The 23,207-nt window shown below is 37.7% G+C and overlaps 1 protein-coding gene across 4 annotated transcripts in view; it reads right to left on the bottom strand.

The window, feature by feature from the left end:
- PARD3B (par-3 family cell polarity regulator beta) overlaps positions 1-23,207 on the bottom strand; it is a 1,140,922-nt gene that overhangs the window by 973,811 nt on the left and 143,904 nt on the right. For all 4 annotated transcript variants that reach the window (XM_068967371.1, XM_068967374.1, XM_068967373.1 and 1 more), the window contains exon 2: positions 16,665-16,766. In XM_068967371.1, coding sequence (XP_068823472.1) covers positions 16,665-16,766 — 102 coding nt within the window. The remainder of the gene's footprint in view (positions 1-16,664; positions 16,767-23,207) is intronic.

The following is a 23,207-nucleotide window of genomic DNA, read 5'->3' as shown; positions in this document are numbered from 1 at the left end:
CTGGAGTATTAATCAACTAGATGTCATAATAAAAGATTGTGTGTCAAAAATTCAATCCACGGCTGCATTCCTCTCCTTATATGGAGAAACTATCAAATTGTTTAAATCTATGTTGTTCCTTTCATATAAAGTATAATACCGTTAAAATGGTGCTCAGAATATTCTAACCATAATTATTTTCACTGTATAAACATTAAATTTTCAAATAGAGTTCCAAATAAAATTTTTAAAATCTCTAAATCCCAAATTAGGTTTACTTTTGATGATATTTAGACCATGAGACTTTATTTTTGAATAAAAGAAACATTTTCCATTTACAAGGAAAGTACTTTGTTTTAGAAAAATCTAAGCAATATGTTGAACTAAATTACCAGGAAACAGACTTCCAAAAGTATTCATTTCAATAAATCTGATGTTCATTTTCAGTTTCTAAATTCCAATAAACTGCAAAGTTTTAAAGAACAGTACCTCAGGATGTTTAACATCCTATTTTTATTTGAATATTCATTTCAAATAACAATGCAGAAAGAAATATACAAGTTCTCAGTGTAAGTTTTCTTAAAACATGCCAACTTGATAAATTTTTTGTTTGTGTGTATATACACAAAAGATACTAAAGTTTAAAATAAAAACTTGGCTAACCAACCATTCCATATTTTAATGCATTATATATGAGCACAAGATACATCTCAGATTGAAGTCTCTGTCAAGTACAAAATATTTCGCCCATTATGTTCAATCATTGCAGTTAAATACTTAACTTCCTTAAATAGTAGTTTCCACTTAGGGAAGAGACATCTAAATAGTTTGAGTGTCTATGCCTTTGACACTAGGCCTCCCTAAGGAAATGTCAACATTAGTTTATCATTTTTCTATGACTTTATTATTCATATTATTGTTTTTGCTTGTTTTATTTTGACGCTTATCATAGCACTTCTTTTTTTTTCCAAGTCATGAGCACACCGAATCTGCAAATTATTTTTCTAACCAGGCACATTCATTCCTCTACCTCCAGCACATACTCAACTTTCTTACACATCTATGTGGACCCTTTCCCCCATTTCCCTTCAATCTTCCTAAATACACCTAAATATTCCATGTAGTCTGGGGAAAGAGGCAAGTTCTGCAGATAGCTCAAAGAACTTTGATTTTAACTGGCATGTAGCTACTTAAGAAAAGAATGACCATGATTTAAATGTCAATAGAAAGACTGTTATTCTTATATAACATGGATATAAAATGCATTGACTATTTCACAACACTCTCACTGCCTTAGTGATTAAACAGAAAAATTCCCCTTCTGTCCTGTTTAGGGGTTCAGTCAGGCACCTTGGTAGTCTCTGGGTTGCCCTTGCTACACCAAGGTACCTCTCTATAACTTGGGTAAGGGTTAGGAGGAGGAGAACCTTTCGTCAGGACAAGGTCATCTCTCTCCAGATGATCTGAGAAAACCATGACAAACACCAAACATCTTCGATGCTACAGAAAGTTCAAGTGTTAGCCACATTATAGTCTCATGCTACTGGAGAATTATTTAGACTGCTATACTTCACTCCAGGTTCTGGCAAATTTCTTAACCCGAGTTTTTTTAATCTGTATGAAAAACTGAAAGTATCAGTCACCCAGTCATGTCCAAATCTCTGTGATCACACAGACTGTAGTCCACCAGGCTGGTTCTCCTTCCACGACAGTTTCCACCTCATGCTGGAAGCTGGAGAATGCAGGAGTTCCAAGCCTCAGAATAGAACAGAGTTCAGAGGAAACCTCTTCCAGGAGATACAAAAGAGTTTCCCCAGAAGGCATCAGCATACCTCTGTCCTTGAGCATCTTTGGCACAAACAGCATCGCATCACCATTCTCAAAGTATAGCTGACCTTTCAAGAACAAGAGTTTGAATTGTGCTGGTCCACTGACAACCCCCACCCTGTGTAAATGTACAGTGAACTACACAATCAACAATTAGTTGAATCCTTAGAAATGAAACTGTGGATATGAAGGTCCAACTATAGGAATGGAGAAATAGTGTACTTTGGTATCTGTGGTGGGTCCTGGAATCAACCACCTGCAGGTCTGGACTATAGTCACTGGCACACAGATAAAGGCCCACCCAGACTTACCCTTTGACATGGGTGGTCACATGAGGGAGAAAGATACCTGAGCAAAACTGGAGTTCCCCTAGTGGGGATGGATACTGGGTAAGCACACACCACCACACAATAAGCAGCTGCATGGGCCTACCTCATATTTCTAGATGGAAATGCATGCCTCACTGGCTCATAGTTGGCCTGTAGATGCTCTAATTTAACTCCGAACCTAAAAGAATTAGTTCCTGGCAAATGTTTGTGCAACTCTTGCTTAGATAGTCTTAATAACTCAAGTTCATGCTTTATTAAGCACCATGCACTTTATTGAAGAGCTATTCGTTATATTGAGCTGAAATGTAATTCCTTAAAACGTCAATGGTCCAGCTTCTTGGGATAGCAATAAACAAATTTAGTCCTTCTTTTCTATTATCTCCAAGATAGCTGAGGACAGTCAGCAGACTCCCTTCAGTCTTCTCAATAGCATCAAAAACAGTGAAAGTGTTAATCCCTTAGTGGTGTCCAACTCTTTGTGACCCCATGGACTGTATCCTGCCAGGATCCCCCGTCCATGGGATTCTCCAGGCAAGAATACTGGAGTAGGTTACCATTTCCTTCTCCAGGGGATCTTCCTGACCCAGGGACTGAACCTGGGTCGCCTGCAATGCAGGAGGATTCTTTTACCATCTGGCCACCATGAAGCCCAAAGAGCATTCAGGTTCAGCATTATTAGCAACATTAGGTAATTCCAATAAGTTATCCCAGAGCTTTGTAAAATTTGTATGTAAAGGACCATATTAGGTTCATTTCAAATGAATACAGTGGCTACTCTCAGCTAGCCATCTAGAAAAGTTTTCACCCTGTTATCAATTACAAACTATTAGATTCAACTTTTTGTCTATATACAGCTGCATATTTCAGATTGGTGAGCTATGAGAAACATCTCGAATCATGTTATTTTGCAGTCTCTTGGTCTGCTTATGGTTAAGTATTATGTAAATACCTGTTTCACTTGTAACGTATTTTGAATTGAGATTAATAAAGATATTAAATATGAACAGGCTTCTGTGCTATTTTGCTCCTCTGATTAAAGTCTGCACAAGGAGGCTTTCTTCTTTATTGCTAAGGAAATGTCACTTGATCCTTCAATATTGATTCATAACATCAAAAGAAGGGAAGCCAAAAAGAGAACTTAAAAAGTTAAAGCAGCAAATATAAAGTTCAGTAATCCTGCCAAAATTCTTTAAGCTTCAGTATTCATGGTGGGGATGTACATTTTATCTTTAAACAGAAAATTATATACTTATAGGACTTTAAAAAGCTACAATTTAAAAAGTTTAAAGAAATTAAATATTCTTCTTTACTAAAAATTTATCTGCAGATGTTAAGTCGTCCTGTAAGTACAAATGGAATTTGGAACAAGTACCTCAGAAGTGTTATAAACGTGAATGTGGTTTCAAGAGCAGCCCATTTACAATACGGCTAATTAATAATATACAGTGAATATGAGGTCCTGGAAATAGAAGAACTGGAATCAAAAAACAACAAACATCATACAAGATTAAGAGTCTGATACAGAGCTACTCCCATGAAATTGCTGAATAGATAACATCTCCTGGTGACACTTCAGCTTCATGGGTCACTTGTCAGTACTGAGAACATCTCCCGGCTGGCCTGTTTCATTTTTTTTTCTTAGATCGTGGGACTCCACGTGCTTTTCTTTTCATAATTTTATCTTATTTCTTGAGATCTCTCTTATCCTAAAAGAGACACCCCACCTCCTTCAAGGAGACTCCAGCTCCTTTTCATTTTAAGCAATCTACTGTTAATCATTAAGAACTAAGCAGCAAACACATACACACAAATGTTATCAAAGTCGCAGGGAAACTGTCATACTGTAGTGTATGCCTTCCTTGTGTGTTCTTGGAAGCTCTGGCATCTTTGCTTTGTACTCATTAAATTTCAAAGAGTAAGTTCAATCTTCCTCCTTTCAGTACTTTGCCTCTCCCTTCCTGTAATTCTCCCCTGTATCCTCTTTGCCAGTTAAAGAGGTCCCTTCTCCCTCATTGAACACCTCACTGGATGACAAGAAGTGAAGACTGTTCTCCTTCCACATAACCAGCCTCCTTCCTACAAACTTCTCTCACATTCCTCTCCTCTGGTTCACTGTTCTTACACGATGGTAAGGCCCTCCTGGATTACAAGTAAACATTTGCTTAAATGCCTCCCTGCTACAGGGAATAAGGGCAAAAGTTCTATATTTGCTTGGTACAACATATTAATATTTCAAAGTGTTACCAGGTACTTACCTGCATTTGATCCTCCTACCAACTCTGTATGGTTGGTGGGAAGGTAGTAGGTGATTTTTAAAATGAGAAAAGTGAGGTTGAAAGAGGTTAGAGTAATAAAATGAAAAACCTGGACTCAAATGGCTAAAGCCCAATGCTCACCCATATAACACTCCAGAATATTCCTTGAGTAAAGCTGATCTTGGGCGGGGCCGGGGGGGGCGGTGTGTTGGTGGTGGCAGGGACCACAATCTAATTAAATCTATACATACTTTATACATACTTACCTATTAACAATGTGGTGTTCAACTAGCACCCAGAGGTATTTACATTTTTGAAAGAGGATGTTTTATAACTTACGTAGCTTCATATTGGTGTAATTTCAGGTAACTTAATGAAATTGCCATTTATACATTATATAAATCAAAATAGATGTATTTTTAAAATACTAATGATGGTCACATAACTCTTGGGCATAGATATAACTATACAAATAGCCTCAAAAGAAGCTATTGCAAAAGAGAACATTGGTCCAATAACATATGGTTAAAGGCATGCTTCGGAAAAGGCAATGGCTACCCATTCCAGTACTCTTGCCTGGAAAATCCCAGGGATGGAGAAGCTTGGTGGGCTGCAGTCCATGGGGTCACTAAGAGTTGGACATGACTGAGCGAATTCACTTTCAATTTTCACTTTCATGCGTTGGAGAAGGAAATGGCAACCCACTCCAGTGTTCTTGCCGGGAGAATCCCGGGGACGGGGGAGCCTGGTGGGCTCTGTCAATGGGGTCGCACAGAGTCGGACACGACTGAAATGACTTAGCAGCAGCAGCAGCAAAGACATGCTTGTAAAGGAAGAAATGCTGACTTTTTTCTTTTAGAATTATGTTTTAGCTCTAAGTAAAGATTATTATAATCTCTGGTTTCATTGCCTTTTCCCCTTCAACCAAACTTGAAGTTTTACATACATGTTAAAAATTTTCTTATGTTTTACTGTTGATTATACTCAAATGCCTAGCTAAACTAACAGCACTATCAAGCATGACCATTTCTTTCCAACTCCCAGTGAAACCTTTGTATCACAGATGTGCACAAGCATGCTCAGGGCAAGTACATATACACCCCACATGCACACACACACACATCTGTGCACAGATTCTCTTTCATTCACTCCCACTCACACACATTATCATTGCCAACTAAGTAAATTGCAGAAGGCATCAGGGAGAATGTATTGGACACAAGCATCACCTGGATTACTTTGCTTTACATTACTGTCTACCAACACCATTTGTCTTTGCCATAGTAAGGTCACAAAGGCATTGATTCCAAAGTGCTCCTCTGAGGTTGGAACATGCCTACAAACTGCATCATGATAAAAAATTTAAAAGACACAGCATAGTTAAGTGGAACAAAAAAGATGGACAATTAAACCTTCAGTTCCAGTTATAACTAACTGAATCCAAGCCACAAGTAAGAAGTCCAGGTGTTAGATATTTGAAAAGACTATCCCAATCCTAAAGGAGTATACAAGACATTTGGAGAGACAAAACTAAGACTTAAGAAGTTAAACCATAGTAAAATTCAGGATTTGAGAAAGGCAATTGATAAGTGTTATTAAGCAATAATATATTTTTAAAAGACTACTTAATGATTTCTATAAAATTATAATCACAGAGAATTTATTCAGGATTGTGAGTCTGAAAACAAACTAGAAAAAAATACAGTCTGACCTGGATCTTGAAAGATAGCAAAGGATTGAGCAGCAGGAATACACATTATTTACATGTATAAAGTGCTTCCTAATTTCCACTGTACTTTCATATAAAATTTCTCAATCTTCCCAAAGATATTGTGGAAACATTATCATTAATCATTCATTTTATCAAGGAAAAAAAAAAACCTAGCATTTAGCGTAGTTAAATGGTTTGCTTAAGACCAGAAAACTCACATACATATACTTCCTCACTCACTCATCCTGTTTTACTCCACCACCACCTCAGCAGTTATGAAATGCCAGGCACCTGGTACACAGCAGTGAACAAAGACCCTTTCTTCATGGAGCTTTCATTCTATAATATACTGAATGAATCCTGAATAAGCAGGAAGTAGGGACAAGTACACTCCAGACAAGTGAAATGTTGTTAAGCAAGCCATGGAGCAAAAAAGCACGTGGTACCTGAGAGAATAGTCATTATGGTCCTTTTATTCCTTCTGAGGTTTGAGAAGGTTGAGTTTGAGAAAAATAGTTTGGAGATGTTCTGAGTTCTCTAAATATAATATATGGCCATGAGCTTTAACCTGGATTTTGTAAACACTGGAAGCAATGGCACCACTTAGGCAATACTTTAGGAATAAGATAATCCACCTTAATAATAGTAGTTGGTTAATGATAGTAACACTTATTGATGGCTCACCCCAAGCCAGGTACTTTCCTAAACACTTCATGTATTAACTTGTAAAATTAGCACTTATTTTAGCTCCAAATGTCCAAGAGGAAACTATGGACAAGAAGATTAAGTTGCCCAAAGCCAAGAGAGAGAGCAGAGCCAAGAGATGAACTGACTCTGCCTGTGCAGAATGCAAGCTCGCAGCCACTTTGTGTCTCAGTGCATCTGTGCCAAAAACACTTGAGGGGTATGAAGGGCAAGAAAAGACCACCAATTCCTTATCAACTAAGTTAGCCCTGCATGAAATTTTATTTTAGATTTAAATTTAAAAGCTGTATAAATGGAAAGAGGTGAAGAGATACATGAATTAGGTTCAAAGAATAAACTGGATTAAATATTTTTTAAATAACTGCAAGTACAAGCCTGGAAGAACGAGTAGGAGAAGATGCTCCTACTGACGACAGGAATAAGGAAGTCGATGGAGGAAACCAACGTGGAGTGGGAAATTCAGCAGTTTTGATCCACATCAGATGTTATCAGCCTCCCAGAGAGGAAATGCAGAAACGGACTCAGGAAAAAAAAGAAGCTGGAAATATGGAGCCCTGTAAATTACCCTTGGTTCAGATAAACCTCCCTTGGAAGATGATGAGGTTAAGGTACATGATTATTGAGGTCTCTTTTGCTTCTATGATTCTGTAACTTTGTAATTCTATAAGCAGAGAGCACTCTTTAAAAGATAAAGATGAAATTTTTTGGTCCAGATAATCCTTTTGGGCTTCTGCACTTATTTCTGAAACATTCTCCAAACTTCCTCACAAATGCACTTTCAAAACATCAACAACTGTTGAATCAAAGAAAAACAACCTCCCAAAACCATATTCTGACTTCTTAAGAGTCAAGGGCTTAAAACAGCTGTTTCTCTTTGAAATGGATTTTTATAGACAAAATTAGAACTCAAAAATAACATAGGGCCTTTTTTCTTAAGGAGTATACCTTAATTTAGCATTCCCTATCCCTAGAGAAATACTATATATCTCATAAATTGTTCAACTACATATAGAAAAAGTTTTATACTTTATCACCAGCAGCCAATAAACATGCAACCAGTGAAGAGGAAGATGGAAAGAAGACTAAATATTTTTACAAATCCAAAAATTTTGCTTCAGCCTTAATACAAAACCATATGTAAATATCAGTATGGTTGGTAACCATGAAAAAACTGACAATCACTAGTTGAAATATAAACTCTGACTGTATTAGCTATGATTGTGTATCTGAGTTGTGCTAGAAATACAGTGAAAATACATCATCAGGAAATATCTCCTGTGAGTTGGTTTCTGTGTAGCTGGCGACTCCACTAGAGGGCAACAAAGTGTGCTCAGAAAGTGATCTGGGCTTTAGGACTGAGTGTCTGGTTTTAGGTCCCAAGTTCACTGTGCAAATCAGTCTCCAGTTCAAAACCACATTAGAACCCTGAATGCTTCTTGGTTTATCAAACAATAAGTCTTGATAAAAGAATTCACATTTTAAAATAAGGCATACTGGCATTTTCATTCCCCAAATAATATCAATCTAAATGCTTTTTCATAAAAAAATCTTCCTATAAAACTTAAACAGTGTAATGACTGTTAAACTAATTTTAAAAGGATTTTTAAAATCAAAATGCACCATATAACAGTTTGATATTTCAGTAGTTTAAATATTTAATGTTTAAATCAAAACTCACTGGTAAATATTGCACTATCAAAATCTTACTATTGTTGTTATCATATCCTGGGAAGTCCATCTTTCAGTGTCATATCTTTTTGCCTTTTCATACTGTTCATTGGGTTCAGAGAATGCACTGGTCATAGCAAACACCTTATTCCAATAACACAAGAGAAAAATCTACACATGGACATCAGCAGCGGGTCAATACTGAAATAAGATCGATTATATTCAGTTCAGTTCGTTTCAGTTCAGTCGTTCAGTTGTGTCCAATTCTTTGCGACCCCATGAATTGCAGCACGCCAGGCCTCCCTGTCCATCACTAACTCCCAGAGTTAACACAAACTCATGTCCATCAAGTCAGTGATGCCATCCAGCCATCTCATCCTCTGTCATCCCCTTCTCCTCCTGCCCCCAATCCCTCCCAGCATCAGGGTCTTTTCAAATGGGTCAACTCTTTGCATGAGGTGGCCAAAGTACTGGAGTTTCAGCTTCAACATCAGTCCTTCCAATGAACTCCCAGGACTGATCTCCTTTAGGTTGGCCTGGTTGGGTCTCCTTGTAGTCCAAGGGACTCTCAAGAGTCTTCTCCAACACCACAGTTCAAAAGCATCAATTCTTCGACGCTCAGCTTTCTTCACAGTCCAACTCTCACATCGATACATGGCCACTGGAAAACTAGATGGCCCTTTGTTGGCAAAGTAATGTCTCTGGTTTTTAATATGTTATTGAGGTTGGTCATAACTTTCCTTCCAAGGAGCAAACATCTTTTAATTTCATGGCTGCAATCACAATCTGCAGTGATTCTGGAGCCCCAAAAATAAAGTCTGACACTGTTTCCACTGTTTCCCCATCTATTTCCCGTGAAATGATGGGACCAGATGCCATGATCTTAGTTTTCTGAATGTTAGCTTTAAGCCAACTTTTTCACTCTCCTCTTTCACTTTCAGCAAGAGGCTTTTTAGTTCCTCTTCACTTTCTGCCATAAGGGTGGTGTCATCCACATATCTGAGGTTATTGATATTTCTCCCACCAATCTTGATTCCAGTTTGTGCTTCTTCTAGCCCAGTGTTTCTCATGATGTACTCTGCATAGCAGTTAAATAAGCAGGGTGACAATATACAGCCTTGTCGTACTCCTTTTCCTATTTGGAACCAGTCTCTTGTTCCATGTCCAGTTCTAACTGTTGCTTCCTGACCTGCATACAGGTTTCTCAAGAGGCAGGTCAGGTAGTCTAGTGTTCCCATCACTTTCAGAATTTTCCACAGTTTATTGTGATCCACACAGTCAAAGGCTTTGGTTTAGTCAATACAGCAGAAATAGATATTTTTCTGGAACTCTCTTGCTTTTTCAATGATCCAGCAGATGTTGGCAATTTGATCTCTGGTTCCTCTACCTTTTCTAAAACCAGCTTGTGATTATTTGCAGCCAAAGATGGAGAAGCTCTATACAGTCAGCAAAAACAAGACCGGGAGCTGACTGTGGCTCAGATCATGAACTCCTTATTGCCAAATTCAGACTGAAATTGAAGAAAGTAGGAAAAACCAGTAGACCATTCAGTTATGACCTAAATCAAATCCCTTACGATTCTACAGTGGAAATGACAAGCAGATTCAAGGGATTAGATCTGATAGAGAGAGTGCCTGAAAAACTGTGGACGGAAGTTTGCTACATGGTACAGGAGGCAGTGATCAAGACCATCCCCAAGAAAAAGAAATGTAAAAAGACAAAACGTTTGTCTGAGGAGGCCTTACAAATAGCTATGAAAAGAAGAGACGTGAAGGCAAAGGAAAAAAGGAAAGATACACGCATCTGAATGCAGAGTTCCCAAGAATAGCAAGGAGAGATAAGAAAGCCTTCCTCAGTTATCATGCAAAGAAATAGAGGAAAACAATACAACGGGAAATATCAGAGATCTCTCCAAGAAAATTAGAGATACCAAGGGAACATGTCATGCAAAGATGGGCTCAATAAAGGACAGAAATGGTATGGACCTAACAGAAGTTGAAGATATTAAGAAGCGGTGGCAAGAACAGAAGAACTATACAAAAACACACCTTTATGACCCAGATAACAATGATGGTTTGATCACTCACCTAGAGACAGATATCCTGGAATGCAAAGTCAAGTGGGCCTTAGGAAGCATCACTATGAACAAAGCTAGTGGAGTTGATGGAATTCCTGTTGAGCTATTTCAAATCCTAAAAGATGATGCTATCAAAGTGCTGCACTCAATATGCCAGCAAATCTGGAAAACTCAGCAGTGGCCACAGGACTGGAAAAGGTCACTTTCATCCCAATCCCAAAGAAAGGCAATGCCAAAGAATGCTCAAACTACCACACAATTGCCCTCATCTCACACGCTAGCAAAGTAATGCCCCAAATTCTCCAAGCCAGGTTTCAACAGTACATGAACTATGAACTTCCAGATGTTCAATCTGGATTTTTAAAAGGCAGAGGAACCAGAGATCAAATTGCCAACATCTGTTGGATCATCCAAAAAGCAAGGGAGTTCCAGAAAAACATCTACATCTGCTTTATTGACTATGCCAAAGCCTTTGACTGTGTGGATCACAACAAACTGTGGAAAATTCTGGAAGAGATGGTAATACCAGACCACCTGACCTGCCTCCTGAGAAATCTGCATGCTGGTCAAGAACCAACAGTTAGAACTGGACATGGAACAACAGACTGGTTCCTAATCAGGGAAGGAGTAAGTTCAGGCTGTATATTGTGACCCTGCTTATTTAACTTATATGCAGAGTACATCATGCAAAATGCTGGGCTAGATGAAGCACAAGCTGGAATCAAGATTGCCAGAAGAAATATCAATAACCTCAGAGACGCAGTTGACAGCACCATTAAGGCAGAAAGTAAAGAAGAACTAAAGAGCCTCTTCATGAAAGTGAAAGAGGAGAGTGAAAAAGTTGGCTTAAACATTCAGAAAACTAAGATCATGGCATCTGGTCCCATCACTTCATGGCAAATAGATGGGGAAACTGTGACACACTTTATTTTGGGGGGCTCCAAAATCAATGCAGATGATGACTGCAGCCATGAAATTAAAAGATGTTTGCTCTTTGGAGGGCTTGCCCTGTGGCTTAGCTGGTAAAGAATCTGCCCGCAATGTGGGAGACCTGGGTTCGATCCCTGGGTTGGGAAGATCCCTTGGAGAAGGGAAAGGCTACCCACTCCAGTATTCTGGCCTGGAGAATGCCATGGGCTGTATAGTCCATGGGATCTCAAAGAGTTGGACACGACTTTTTGCTCCTTGGAAGAAAAGCTATGACCAACCTAGGCAGCATATTAAAAAGCAAAGACATTACTTTGCCGACAGAAGTTCATCCAGCCAAAACTATGGTTTTTCCAGCAGTCATGTATGGATGTGAGAGTTGGATTATAAAGAAAGCTGAACACCAATAACTGATGCTTTGAACTGTGGTGTTGGAGAAGACTCTTGAGAGTCCCTTGGATGGCAGGGAGATCAAACCAGTCAATCCTAAAGGAAATCAGAATTGAAGATTCATTGGAAGGACTGATGCTGAAGCTGAAACTCCAATACTTTGGCCACTTGATGGGAAGAACTGACTCATTGGAAAAGACCCTGATGCTGGGAAAGATGAAAGGTGGGAGGAGAAGGGGACGACAAAGGATGAGATGGTTGGATGGCATCACCAACAAGATGGACATGAGTTTGAGCAAGCTTCGGAAGTTGCTTATGGACACAGAAGCTTGGCGTGCTGCAGTCCATGGGGTCTCAAAGATTCAGAGTTGACTGAGTGACTGAACTGAACAGTTATCCTTTGAATGCTTAACTATATTCCATACTGGACTTGAAATTTTTTATAATTTATATAGTTTTCCTATACTGACCCTGCAAAACTAACTTTTATATGTATTTTATAAAGGGGTAAATCAAGACTAAGACATGAAAAAACATATCCAAGCACACATAGCTAACAAGGGACAAAGTTGAACTGAAACTATAGTATCTGAGGACCAAATTTCATGGGTGATTCAGGGGGCCAACCCACCCCTGGTGGAGTCCAGGAGAACTACTCTCATCTCTTCAGAATGAATCTCTATGATAGTCAAAGATAGAAACATTCTGCCTATATACCTTATCACATAGTATAATTACACTTTTGTAATATGTAATAAACAATGGCAGTATTCTAGTTTACATGATATAAGTTATACATTGCCATATTTTCCTTGTCCTATAGCATCTTAAAAGTCAAGCTAGTATGAAGCTTGAGAAGACCATCATCACTTTAAAAGTTTAAAAGAGAGTAAAAGACAGCACACCAATGTCCTATTGCTGCCATAACAAATCACCTCAAACAGTGAATTCAAACAAGACAAATTCATCTTAGAGTTCTGGAGGGGAGAAGTCTGAAATGGGCTCATTCGTCTGAAATCAAGCTGTGAGCAGGGCTGTACTCCTTCTGGAGACATGCCTTTTCCGACTCCTGGAAGCTGTCTACATTGTATGGCTGTATTTTCAAATCACACATTGGCCAGTTGACACTTTCTCATACTGTCTCTCTCTAACCCTGACTCTCCTGCCTTCCTCTTCCATATATAAGGATCCTTATGTTTACATGTAGCCCACCCAAAAAACCCAAGACAATCTCTTCACTTTAAGGTCTCTCACTTAATTAAATCTGCTATGTCAGAGTTACTCACGGGTTCTGGGCATTAGGACAGAGACATCTCTGGGGGCCCTGCCTTCCTCAGACAGCATGGTACATGGTGTCCTGCATGTGGTGTACACTATACATGTGAACTGCACACAGTGGTTAGACTGCAGGTGTATTCCATAAATCCATCTAGAATTAAACTTGTGACTGGATTGAATTATCCAGGTCCTGGGAAAGGAGGTATAAGAGAAAGTAACAAAGGTAAAAGTGGCAGACCTCTGTAGTAAATCAGATGCAGGCTGCAGGCATAGAGAGTTGGAGTTAACTGTACATGCACAGTGTACTAGTTTAGAATCCATTCTGCTACTCTCCATAATTCCACTACATATCTTAACAATGGCAGTAACTGTGTAAAAGCAAATTCATGCTTATTTATGATTGATGAATTTTCATAGTTAGAAATCATAGATACAAACACCCTGTAACACACTGCCTTAGCATATTGCAGAAGAGAAAAAGAGAGCGTGGAGACTTAAACTCTCGGTTCCGGAGGCTGAATCTGCCATTACTACCTGTGTGAGCTTTGGCAAGTGACTCAATTTCTGTGAATTGTTCTTAGAAATTAAAAATGGGGATAATACATAGCTTCCCTGGGTCAGGAAGATCCCCTGAAGAAGAGAATGGCTACCCACTCCAGTACTCTGGCCTGGAGAATTCCACAGAAAGAAGAGCCTGGGGAGCTACAGTTCATGGGGAAGCAAAGAGTCGGACACAAATGAACGGCTGACACTTTCCCTTTTACACAAATACTAGTTATAAGACAAAATTCCAAAGCTGCTCCAATAATATTTCGACAAAATATAGGCTAGAAATAGTGCAACAGAGCAAAAACTTGGTTCTCCTGTGATTTTAATGGGAAATCAAGTTTAAAATAAAATAAAACCTCCCAAAGAGATATCATATATGCATTATGCACTGTGTTGGCCAAAGGAATAACAGAAGACCAAAGACAAACCACTTAGGGTACCAGAAATTTCGAAAGTCATGTCTTTAGAAAATCAATTAAAATCTATTAGCTTCCCGTCTGATTTTTTAAGTAGAATACCACTTAATCTCTAACTATTACTTAAGTGTACTGGATGGCTCTTTCATACACTACATTAACAGCTTCAGTCTTTCCTGCTTTCCAATTCTAAATTTCTGTTTTTCCTATGTCACCCTTTCCAGTTAGGCCATCAATGGTTCCTAATGCCGTTTCTCAACTGTGGTCAGAGTCTTTCCTTGAGCTGAGAAGCACAGGCTAGAGCACAACAATTACATACATCCACCCATGTTTCTTTGGGCTTCCTTCTCCATATACTCTAAACGTAAGCTATGATTAGGTAATCAACTTGAAAAACAGTAGAACTGCAGTTTTATCCAAGCTCAGTACTGTCTCAAAGGATCTTGGGTAAGTTTGAAACGTCATTAAATATCCACAAATAACATTTATAAATACTGCTTAATCTAAAATGACAGAAAGGAAAGTTTAACAAGTCTGGCAGAGACTTCTTTCCACACCGGACAACTGGGTTGTAAAGAAATTTTAAGATTGCAGAATGTCAGAAAGAAAAAATAATAATGCTGTCTTTTTCACTTCTATCATTTTTTAAAAAAGAAAAGGGAATGCGATTATTTTTGGCAATATCAAAAGTGTAAATTTTCATCAACTCTGCAGAAAAAGAACAATTAGGTTTCACATAGCAATGTTAAAGTAGATTAAAGGAATGAGTAAACTTGTACCCAAATAGTACTAATTCTTTGCTGGGATTTTAACTGGTTATCTCACTTTTCTACCTTATTTAGTAATAGTGATGTAGTCCTTTTAAAACAGATTATAAAGCTGTTTCTATGTCTAGCAAATGGATTATGGTTAAAAAGTACAATGCCAAGATAGTTAAAAACAATTCTCGAAAAGGAAGGAGGTCCACAGGACAAATGATTTCCCTGCATGGGTCATGGGCTCACCCTGCCTGTAATGAGCTCCTGGATGAGGCTGGGGTGAGACATTTTCTTCTGGCTCTTCTTAAACTTGCCGCATTTCAGCTTTTCATTTTAATACAGAGGACATCAGTGAAATTTGAAATGGGAAGACCTTTTTCATTAATAAACCACCCAAATATCTAGAGTATTGGAAAGAAGAAAGAAGATGTAGAGAAAAAAAGAAAGTAAAAAAAGGGGAAAAACAGAAGTGAAAATCCTCCTCTTGTGTATCAAGGTAAATACCACTTTATTATTTACCATGAGACCAAACAATAAGAAGTGTGCATCAAAATCACATACAGCAAGAGTCAGCTGTAGAGAAAAAAGTCTTCTTTTTTGCGCAAATTCAAACGTGTTCTTTGAGAATCGAGTCTGGATAAAACAGTGTACCAGATATTATTAATACAAGAAACAAAAAGGAGTTAAAATCTCTCAGTCCATGTCCTCTAGGAGCTTACAATCATTTAGGGAGATAAGTTTCATAGGAAACAGCTAATTAAAATGCAAAGCAAAAGAGGGTTGAAAGCCAACAGAAAACAGGGAAAATAAATGCATATAATGTATGCAAAGACTAACGTAAATTTCAACAGGACAAAAAAGTCTTATGGAAAAGGAAAATGCAAATATAATATAATTTCAATAAAGCAGTTATTTATATTCCAGTCCAGTTGATTAAAACACACATACACCCCTACCCTTGGCATAAAAACAATACAGAGAAACATGTTTACAGACTTCAATTAGCCTAGTACTAACAGCACTAAGGATGCACAGCCGAAGAAAATTAGAAGTAAGGAACTTAGGAAAAGCTGCAGTTCAAGTCTGGAGAACACATTAGCCATTAATCACAGGAGCCCAAAACAGATACAATAAAAAATAAATAAATTTTCACAGCAGTAAGCCAGCGTATCCCGTTTGAATAGTTTATACCTTTTTCAGTTTAGTATCAGAAGAATCATCCCATTAAAATAAGATATTTGCAGTGGGATTATTTCCACATATGTGGCAAAACATGTTTAAACTTTTTGAAAGATTCAAGTCAGTGTTTTTCACTTTAGCAATAAAGACAGACTACCACTCAAGACAGTTGCTTGCCAGCTACTTTAAGAACAAACTTCACCATAGTTCTTCATAAGACTTTGCTCCCCACTGTAGGCTCTCCTTTGAACCACATGCGAATCCCAAGCATTAAGTTGAATATTTAGCAAAGGCCACAAATAAACTTCAGAGCCAGCAATGACAATGAGAATCGAAACAGCTTCAGAGCTTGACACTAATTTACTGAGGCATATCAGGAACTCTTGGGAATGAAGTGTCTGCTAATTAGGCCACCATGAACAGATTCCCAAACCTTGACAAAGTTTTTCTAAGCATCTGATGATGAACCTTGATTTATGGGCTGTCTAGGTAAAAATCGAACAGATGGTACCTTTTAACAATAATTGACACCTGAGTTTGTTAAGGATCTCAGTCTCTAGGAAAACATGTGGCTCTACAGAGGAAAACGACATAGAACACTTTTCGAGGCATCTACCTTATCTTTGTCTTCAACGACATCTGCCAAGACATCATCTGGATCCAGGATTCCTCCATCTGTGTACTCTAAGTGATGAATCTTCACCCAGTAGGCAGGATCCTGTGGGAGGACAACCAAGAACGTTCATAACTAAAGCTTTTTTTATAATAAAAGATAAAATGAATTTTAATTTTAAAAATAGACTCATTAAAAATACACTCTGGCAATAATAAAACTTTTAAACACCTAACACAAATGTTATCTGTTTATCTGTATATCTGTGGCATGATTATCCTGTTTAAGTCAGTAAATCAAAGTATACATGTTTTAACAGTTTTCCAGGAAGATAAATGGCGATGGAAAAATAAGTTGCCCTAGCCATTTGTACAGCATATTCAAGGAATTTTGAATAACCTTTGATTTAAGGGCTTCCCTGGTGGCTCAGATGGAAAAGAGTCGCCTGCAACGCAGGAGACCCAGGTTCGATTCCTAGGTTGGGAAGATCCTCTGGAAAAGGGAATGGCTACCCACTCCAATATTCTTGCCCGGGAAATCATCCATGGGGTCACAAAGAGTCAGACACAACTGAGCAACTAATACTAGGTAATCTCAAGAATAATCAGGAAAAGAAAGATCTTCTCAAAAGTACTTTCTGAAACTGAGATCCTAAAGCTGCAGGAAAAAATCAAAAGTTAGACATCTGTGATGGTAATAGCTATCATCTCAGGTACACAATTGCAGTGAGATAACCAAAATCCTTTTCAACTTTTCATATCTCTGTGCTGTGCACATACCTTCAACTCTGAAACTGGCAATGCCATCTGAAACAAGAGCTCCAGCACTGATTTCCAATCCCCAAAGCATGGGAGAAACTAGAACTGTGTTCACAGTCAAATGCAGGAAGGAGTGCTTGCTGAATTGGGGTGGTGATTTAGGGGATTTCCAAGTATTGTTTTTATATAAAAATTGCTTCAGACTGTAAGGCTTCGGGAATTACTTTCCCAACTGGAAATGTAGCTAGACACTCTGCTCTGATTCAGGTCTGTTACTTCTATACCACCTGTTTCTGGAAATGATATAGTAGTTATCCATTATAACAATAAGAACAAGAACCAATGAATGAAGAAAAACACTAATAAATAGTTTTTACCAAAATACTCAAGGCATAATCAATTTGGTTCTGTGATGCTTAGAAAGGCCCTCAGTGTGGGTAACTTTTGAGCTATGAGCACCCATTATCCACTAAAGAAATGGATACCAGTTTGTGAGAAGACATAGGAATTCTTCTAAGCTAAAGGTCTAAGCCTTTATGACATGAATCTTTGTAAAGGGTAAGCCCTAACATAGCCCACAGAATTCAACTGCAGTTTCACAAAAACCAACAGAAGTGCTTGCTATATAGCCTTCTCTTTAGCTGACCCTGGTAAAAGGCAAGGGCATAACTATTAAATAATTTTTTAAAGCATCTATTCGGAGGGCTACTGATATGTGCCTCAATACATAGCTTTTCAGTAAGTCAACTTGATAAAATTATAGGCTTAAAAAATCTGAAGGAATCTTCCTTGGATAATCTTTCAAAACTTCAAAATGAAAGTTTTCTATAGAGTACTTAAAGAGGAACTCCAAATTGAATGGTTTGGTTTTTTTTTGCTTCTATTACTAGACATAGTGTGGAAACATGAATGATTTATTAGGAAACAGCCCAATTCTATTTTGCCAGATAGAGATCACAAAGATATAAGCAGTGACTACACAACCAGGTAAGAAAGACATCCTTAGCTCAGATTCTTTGATCGAAGAACTTTGACAACTCAAGGCTAACTGTGCTATAAAAGCTAAGTACAATACACTAGATTCTAAATACTGCGGCAGACAAAATGCCATATGTAATGGCCACTGGATTATATGTAAAAGAGCAAAATAAAACTGCCCCATGATCTTTGAGAATTCTACCTTTTTGGTATGACTATGCTACATGGGCATCCCTGGTGGCTCAGCTGGTAAAGAATCCTCCTGCAATGCGGGAGACTAGGGTTTGATCCCTGGGGTGGGAAGATCACATGGAGAAGGGAAAGGCTACCTATTTCAGTATTCTGGTCTGGAGAATTCCATGGACTGTATAGTCCATGGGGTTGCAAAGAGTCAGACATAACTGAGCATCTTTCACTTTCACCATGCTACAAGCAATGTATTTCTCCAAATCTACATAGAACTTCTGGCTAAAATCTATACAATATTGCATTTTTCCTTATAAAAATATTCCTCTTACCAAAAAAAAAAAAGTTCCATTTATTTCCATTACTTCCATTGAGTTGGTTTTTGATATATTACAGCTCTGTAGATGAAACTTGCTGATTAAAAAAAAAACTAAAGAGTTGTTTTATATTCAATTATTTAAATCAGACATCAAGTTGTCTGCATTTTTCTCATACTATTTGTAAAAGTGGATTTTATCACCTAAGACTAAAGTAAACAACTCAACCCAACAACTGCTGGTAGAAGTTATTAAAGTATACCTCTCTTCCTGCCTACAGAGAAAAACCAAAGACTTAGATTAAAACCAGAGAAACTCAGCAAATAGCAGGGAACAGGATCTGATCAATGGCAAAGGGAAGAACAGACAAGAGGCAGCAAGATGGGTTGTTGCATCCAGGAGGATGCCTCCCTCTCACATACTAGAGTATCTAACACCTTCTGGAAAGACAGACACTGGAGTTGAAACAAAGACATTTATCTCTGGTTTTGATTCAAAAATACAGAATTTAAGTTTTACAAACTTAAATCAAGTGAAACAGTAATTTGATACATTTTGAAATCATATATTCAAATTCAATCGGAAAAAAAAAAAAAAATCAAGCCAACTACACGGTGCCAGAACATAAAGACTCTTTTGCAATTTTAACTCTGTTCTACATTGATAATGCCATTTTATACACTCCCAAAGAGTAAGCTAATGACAAACACACATCTAATGCTGAACAAACGCCAATGAGCTATATGAAAATTGTCTGAGTTAATATTTTGCACATCAAGAGAGATAAATCAACACAGTATGTACCAACTGTGATTTTGTCCCCATGGCATTTTGGCCATGGTGTTATAGATCATTTTAAGAATGTGTGTACAATATTAGCAGCCAACATAGCCATCATAAGGCCATAAATTTAACCTGACTCCTTTATGCATGTAAAAATTTCCACCATTACATCACAGTCAACATTTTGCACTTCATTTGCTTGGTTTTATTACCATCATGAATAAAACTGATCAAACATGAAAAGATGTTCACATATATGTCTTGGTTCACCCAATTAATCACTTGGAAAAGTTTACTCTATTTTTCATAATTGTGACATTTAATCTACCTTTATATTGCATAAATATTTATAATATGTATTACTTTTCAATTATTTTGAAAACACCCCTAGTACACATGCTATGCACTAAATCATATTACTTATACCCCTAGGATCATTAAAGTATTGAAAAATAACATATTATACATTATGTTTCCCTTACTTCTGATAGTATCTTATCCATTTTTAAAATAATACACAGTTAACATATTTCCTCCTGGAATCTGAAAACTAAAAATAATCTGAAAGGATGAAATGGAAAATAAAACAAAAATGTATGCATTATAGAAAGAAGACAATTTCTGGGTACTTTTAATGATTGAAGTAGAAACTTTCAAACAGGCACTGATATTAACAGCAGCAAATATTCTTCACTGTGGGCAGTGACATAAAATTTGACCCCACATCCTAGAACGTTTATAATATCCAATGTTTTGAAGAACAATAATTTTCCACCTACAATACATACAGGAGTTGACAGACAAACCAGATACTATGATGCTGTGACTACCAAGCACTGGGATTATATTGATGATCAAGGGAGAGTTTCTAAGCAAAATGCCTCTACTACAAGAAGAGGAAAAAATAACCTGCATGGCCCACAAGGCCCAGAGGTGAGGAGAAGAGTGCTGTGAAGGAAAAGCCAGGGGATAGAGAAGGGCTGTGTTTATCAGTGAGCTGTGTTTACCATGCTCAGTAACATAACTAGGTTCTTTGTGGCTTCATATTTTCAGAAGAAAAATCTTAGCCACTGGAACCCAAGAAATGGAATACTACTTTAACTGAAGTTAATGGAAAATTAGAATTTTCCTTGTAGAATTTAACTTCATGAATCTGGTGAAATGTATCCATAAAATGAGATTTCACCATTTTTATCATTATCTTCATCATCACAGCAAATCATTTGTTTTAGTGCCAATAATAGGCCAGGTCCAACAGATACCACGTGCTTCGTATGGTTAAATTGCTTATCTCTCAACATAGTTAACAAAATAGTCATCATAGCTAATAATGCATTTTACAGATGAGGAAAGCAAGGCACCAGTAGGTGAACTTACTTACTGAAGGTCAAATGCTAATGAGATAGCAGAGACAATGTGCATTTTTTTAAACATAGAAAATACTTTACAGACCTTAACAAAAAGCACAATTGTACATTATGAAGGGAATACCTTAGAAGGGAATCAGACCCATTTCTATGTACTAAGTAAATGGATCCAAACAAGCTGTCATTACTCTGGGCCTCATCAGTGAACCAGGAGGCTCCCTGGCCTCTGCACAGGGAACCACATGAAGGTCAAAGAATAGAGGGCACAGTGGGCAATAATGGAAGACCCCAAAGTCTTTGTGTGTCCAGTGTTTCACAAGTGAGAGAAGCTTCAGAGCATAACTGCTCATGATCATGAAATTAAAGGTTTGGGAAGCAATGGAATAAAGAACAGAAAGGGAACTTGAGGTATCGTAAGTTGGATAGAGAGTTAGAAAGTTTTATGTGCATTCACATTTTAACTACTTCTTTCATAATCCTCTGGGGTTACTCTCCATTCTACCCCAGACCAAAAGAGAATCAGATGCCCCAGAATCAGATGTACCCAGGAAACAAACAGAGAGCAGTCAGAGCAGGGCTCAAGACTATTTAGGACAGGCAGATAAGCAGGAATCTCTGAATAACCAAAGACAGTGTAGGGAAGAAGAATTCCCAGAAATGATACCTGAGCAAAAGCTAGCAGAGCAGCACTGATACTTGAAAGGGAAGAATTAAGAGAGAAAGGGGGCTTTCCTGATAGCTCAATTGGTAAAGAATCCACGTGCAATGCGGGAAACCTGGGTTCAATCCCTGGGTTGGGAAGATCCCCTGGAGAAGGGAAAGGCTAACCACTCCAGTATTCTGGCCTAGAGAATTCCATAGACTGTATAGTTCATGGGGTCACAGAGTCAGACACAACTGAGCAACTTTCACTTTTTCAAGACAGAAAGGGTAACACTGACTACAGAGCTTATAAGCTGGCCCTGAATTCAGAACAGTGCTGCATGTTACTGAGATAATTCAAACATAAACTTGAGAAAAAACTAATTAGGAAAAGAATGTGAGCTGATGCCCCTTTGGTCAAGTATGCTTCCAAAGAAACCAGGAGAACTAGGATGGAACCAAGGGTTTTTAGACTGGGTTGCAAGTAAAAATACCTGGTGAATTCAACAACAGAATTACAGTTAACATATAATTTATATACAAAGTGAAGATGAATCAACTGATCTATAAATTCACTGCCAGTTTTAAAAATCTATGACCCTACCAACAGAAAGTTGATATAGCCATACTAACATCAGATAAATGAGACTAAGTCACATTACTAAAGGTAAAAAGGGATGTTTCATAATAATTTAAGGATCAGTTCAATTGGAAGAAAACTGCTAAATTTATATGTACCCAATACAATTTCAACACATACATTGCCAAAATAGATAATAAACACACACATACATGCACACAATATCACAATCAGTGGGAGACTTTAAATAGGAAACAAAAAGGTCAGTAAAATATAAATCTGAACACTATTAACAAAGTGACCTTATTTATATCACATGTATACAAAATACTGTACCCCCAAAAGACTAGAAAACACATTCTTTACAAGTACACATGGAATAACAAATTTCAGAAGTCTGGAATTATTCAGAATTTGCACTCAAATCACAGTGGAATCAATGACAAAGAGAGATCTAGAAAAGACCTGGCTATTTGGAAATTAAGAAACAAAATTCTGAATAAAACAGATTAAAAAATAAATGGACTTGAAAAACAGTTTAACTTAAAAATTATTAAAATAACATAAAAATATAGGGTGCAGCTAAAGCAGTGCCCAGTGGAACAGTTATGGCCTTTACTATGAATATTAGCAGAAGATAAAGCTAAAAGAAAAGCTAAAGCTATGACAAACCTAGACAGCCTATTAAAAAGCAAAGACATCACTTTCCTGACAAAGGTCCTTATAGTCAAAGCTATCATTTTTCCAGTATTCATATATGGATGTGAGAATTGGACCCATAAAGACAGCTGAGCACCAAAGAATTGATGCTTTTGAATTGTGGTGCTGGAGAAGACTCTTGAGAGTCCTTTGGACTGCAAGGAGATAAAATTAGTCAATCCTAAAGGAAATCAACCCTGAATATTTATTGGAAGGACTGATGCTGAAGCTGAGAC

This window comes from Capricornis sumatraensis, chromosome 3, assembly GCF_032405125.1.
Source record: "Capricornis sumatraensis isolate serow.1 chromosome 3, serow.2, whole genome shotgun sequence".
NCBI lineage: Eukaryota > Metazoa > Chordata > Mammalia > Artiodactyla > Bovidae > Capricornis > Capricornis sumatraensis.
This window is presented reverse-complemented; position numbering and strand designations above follow the sequence as displayed.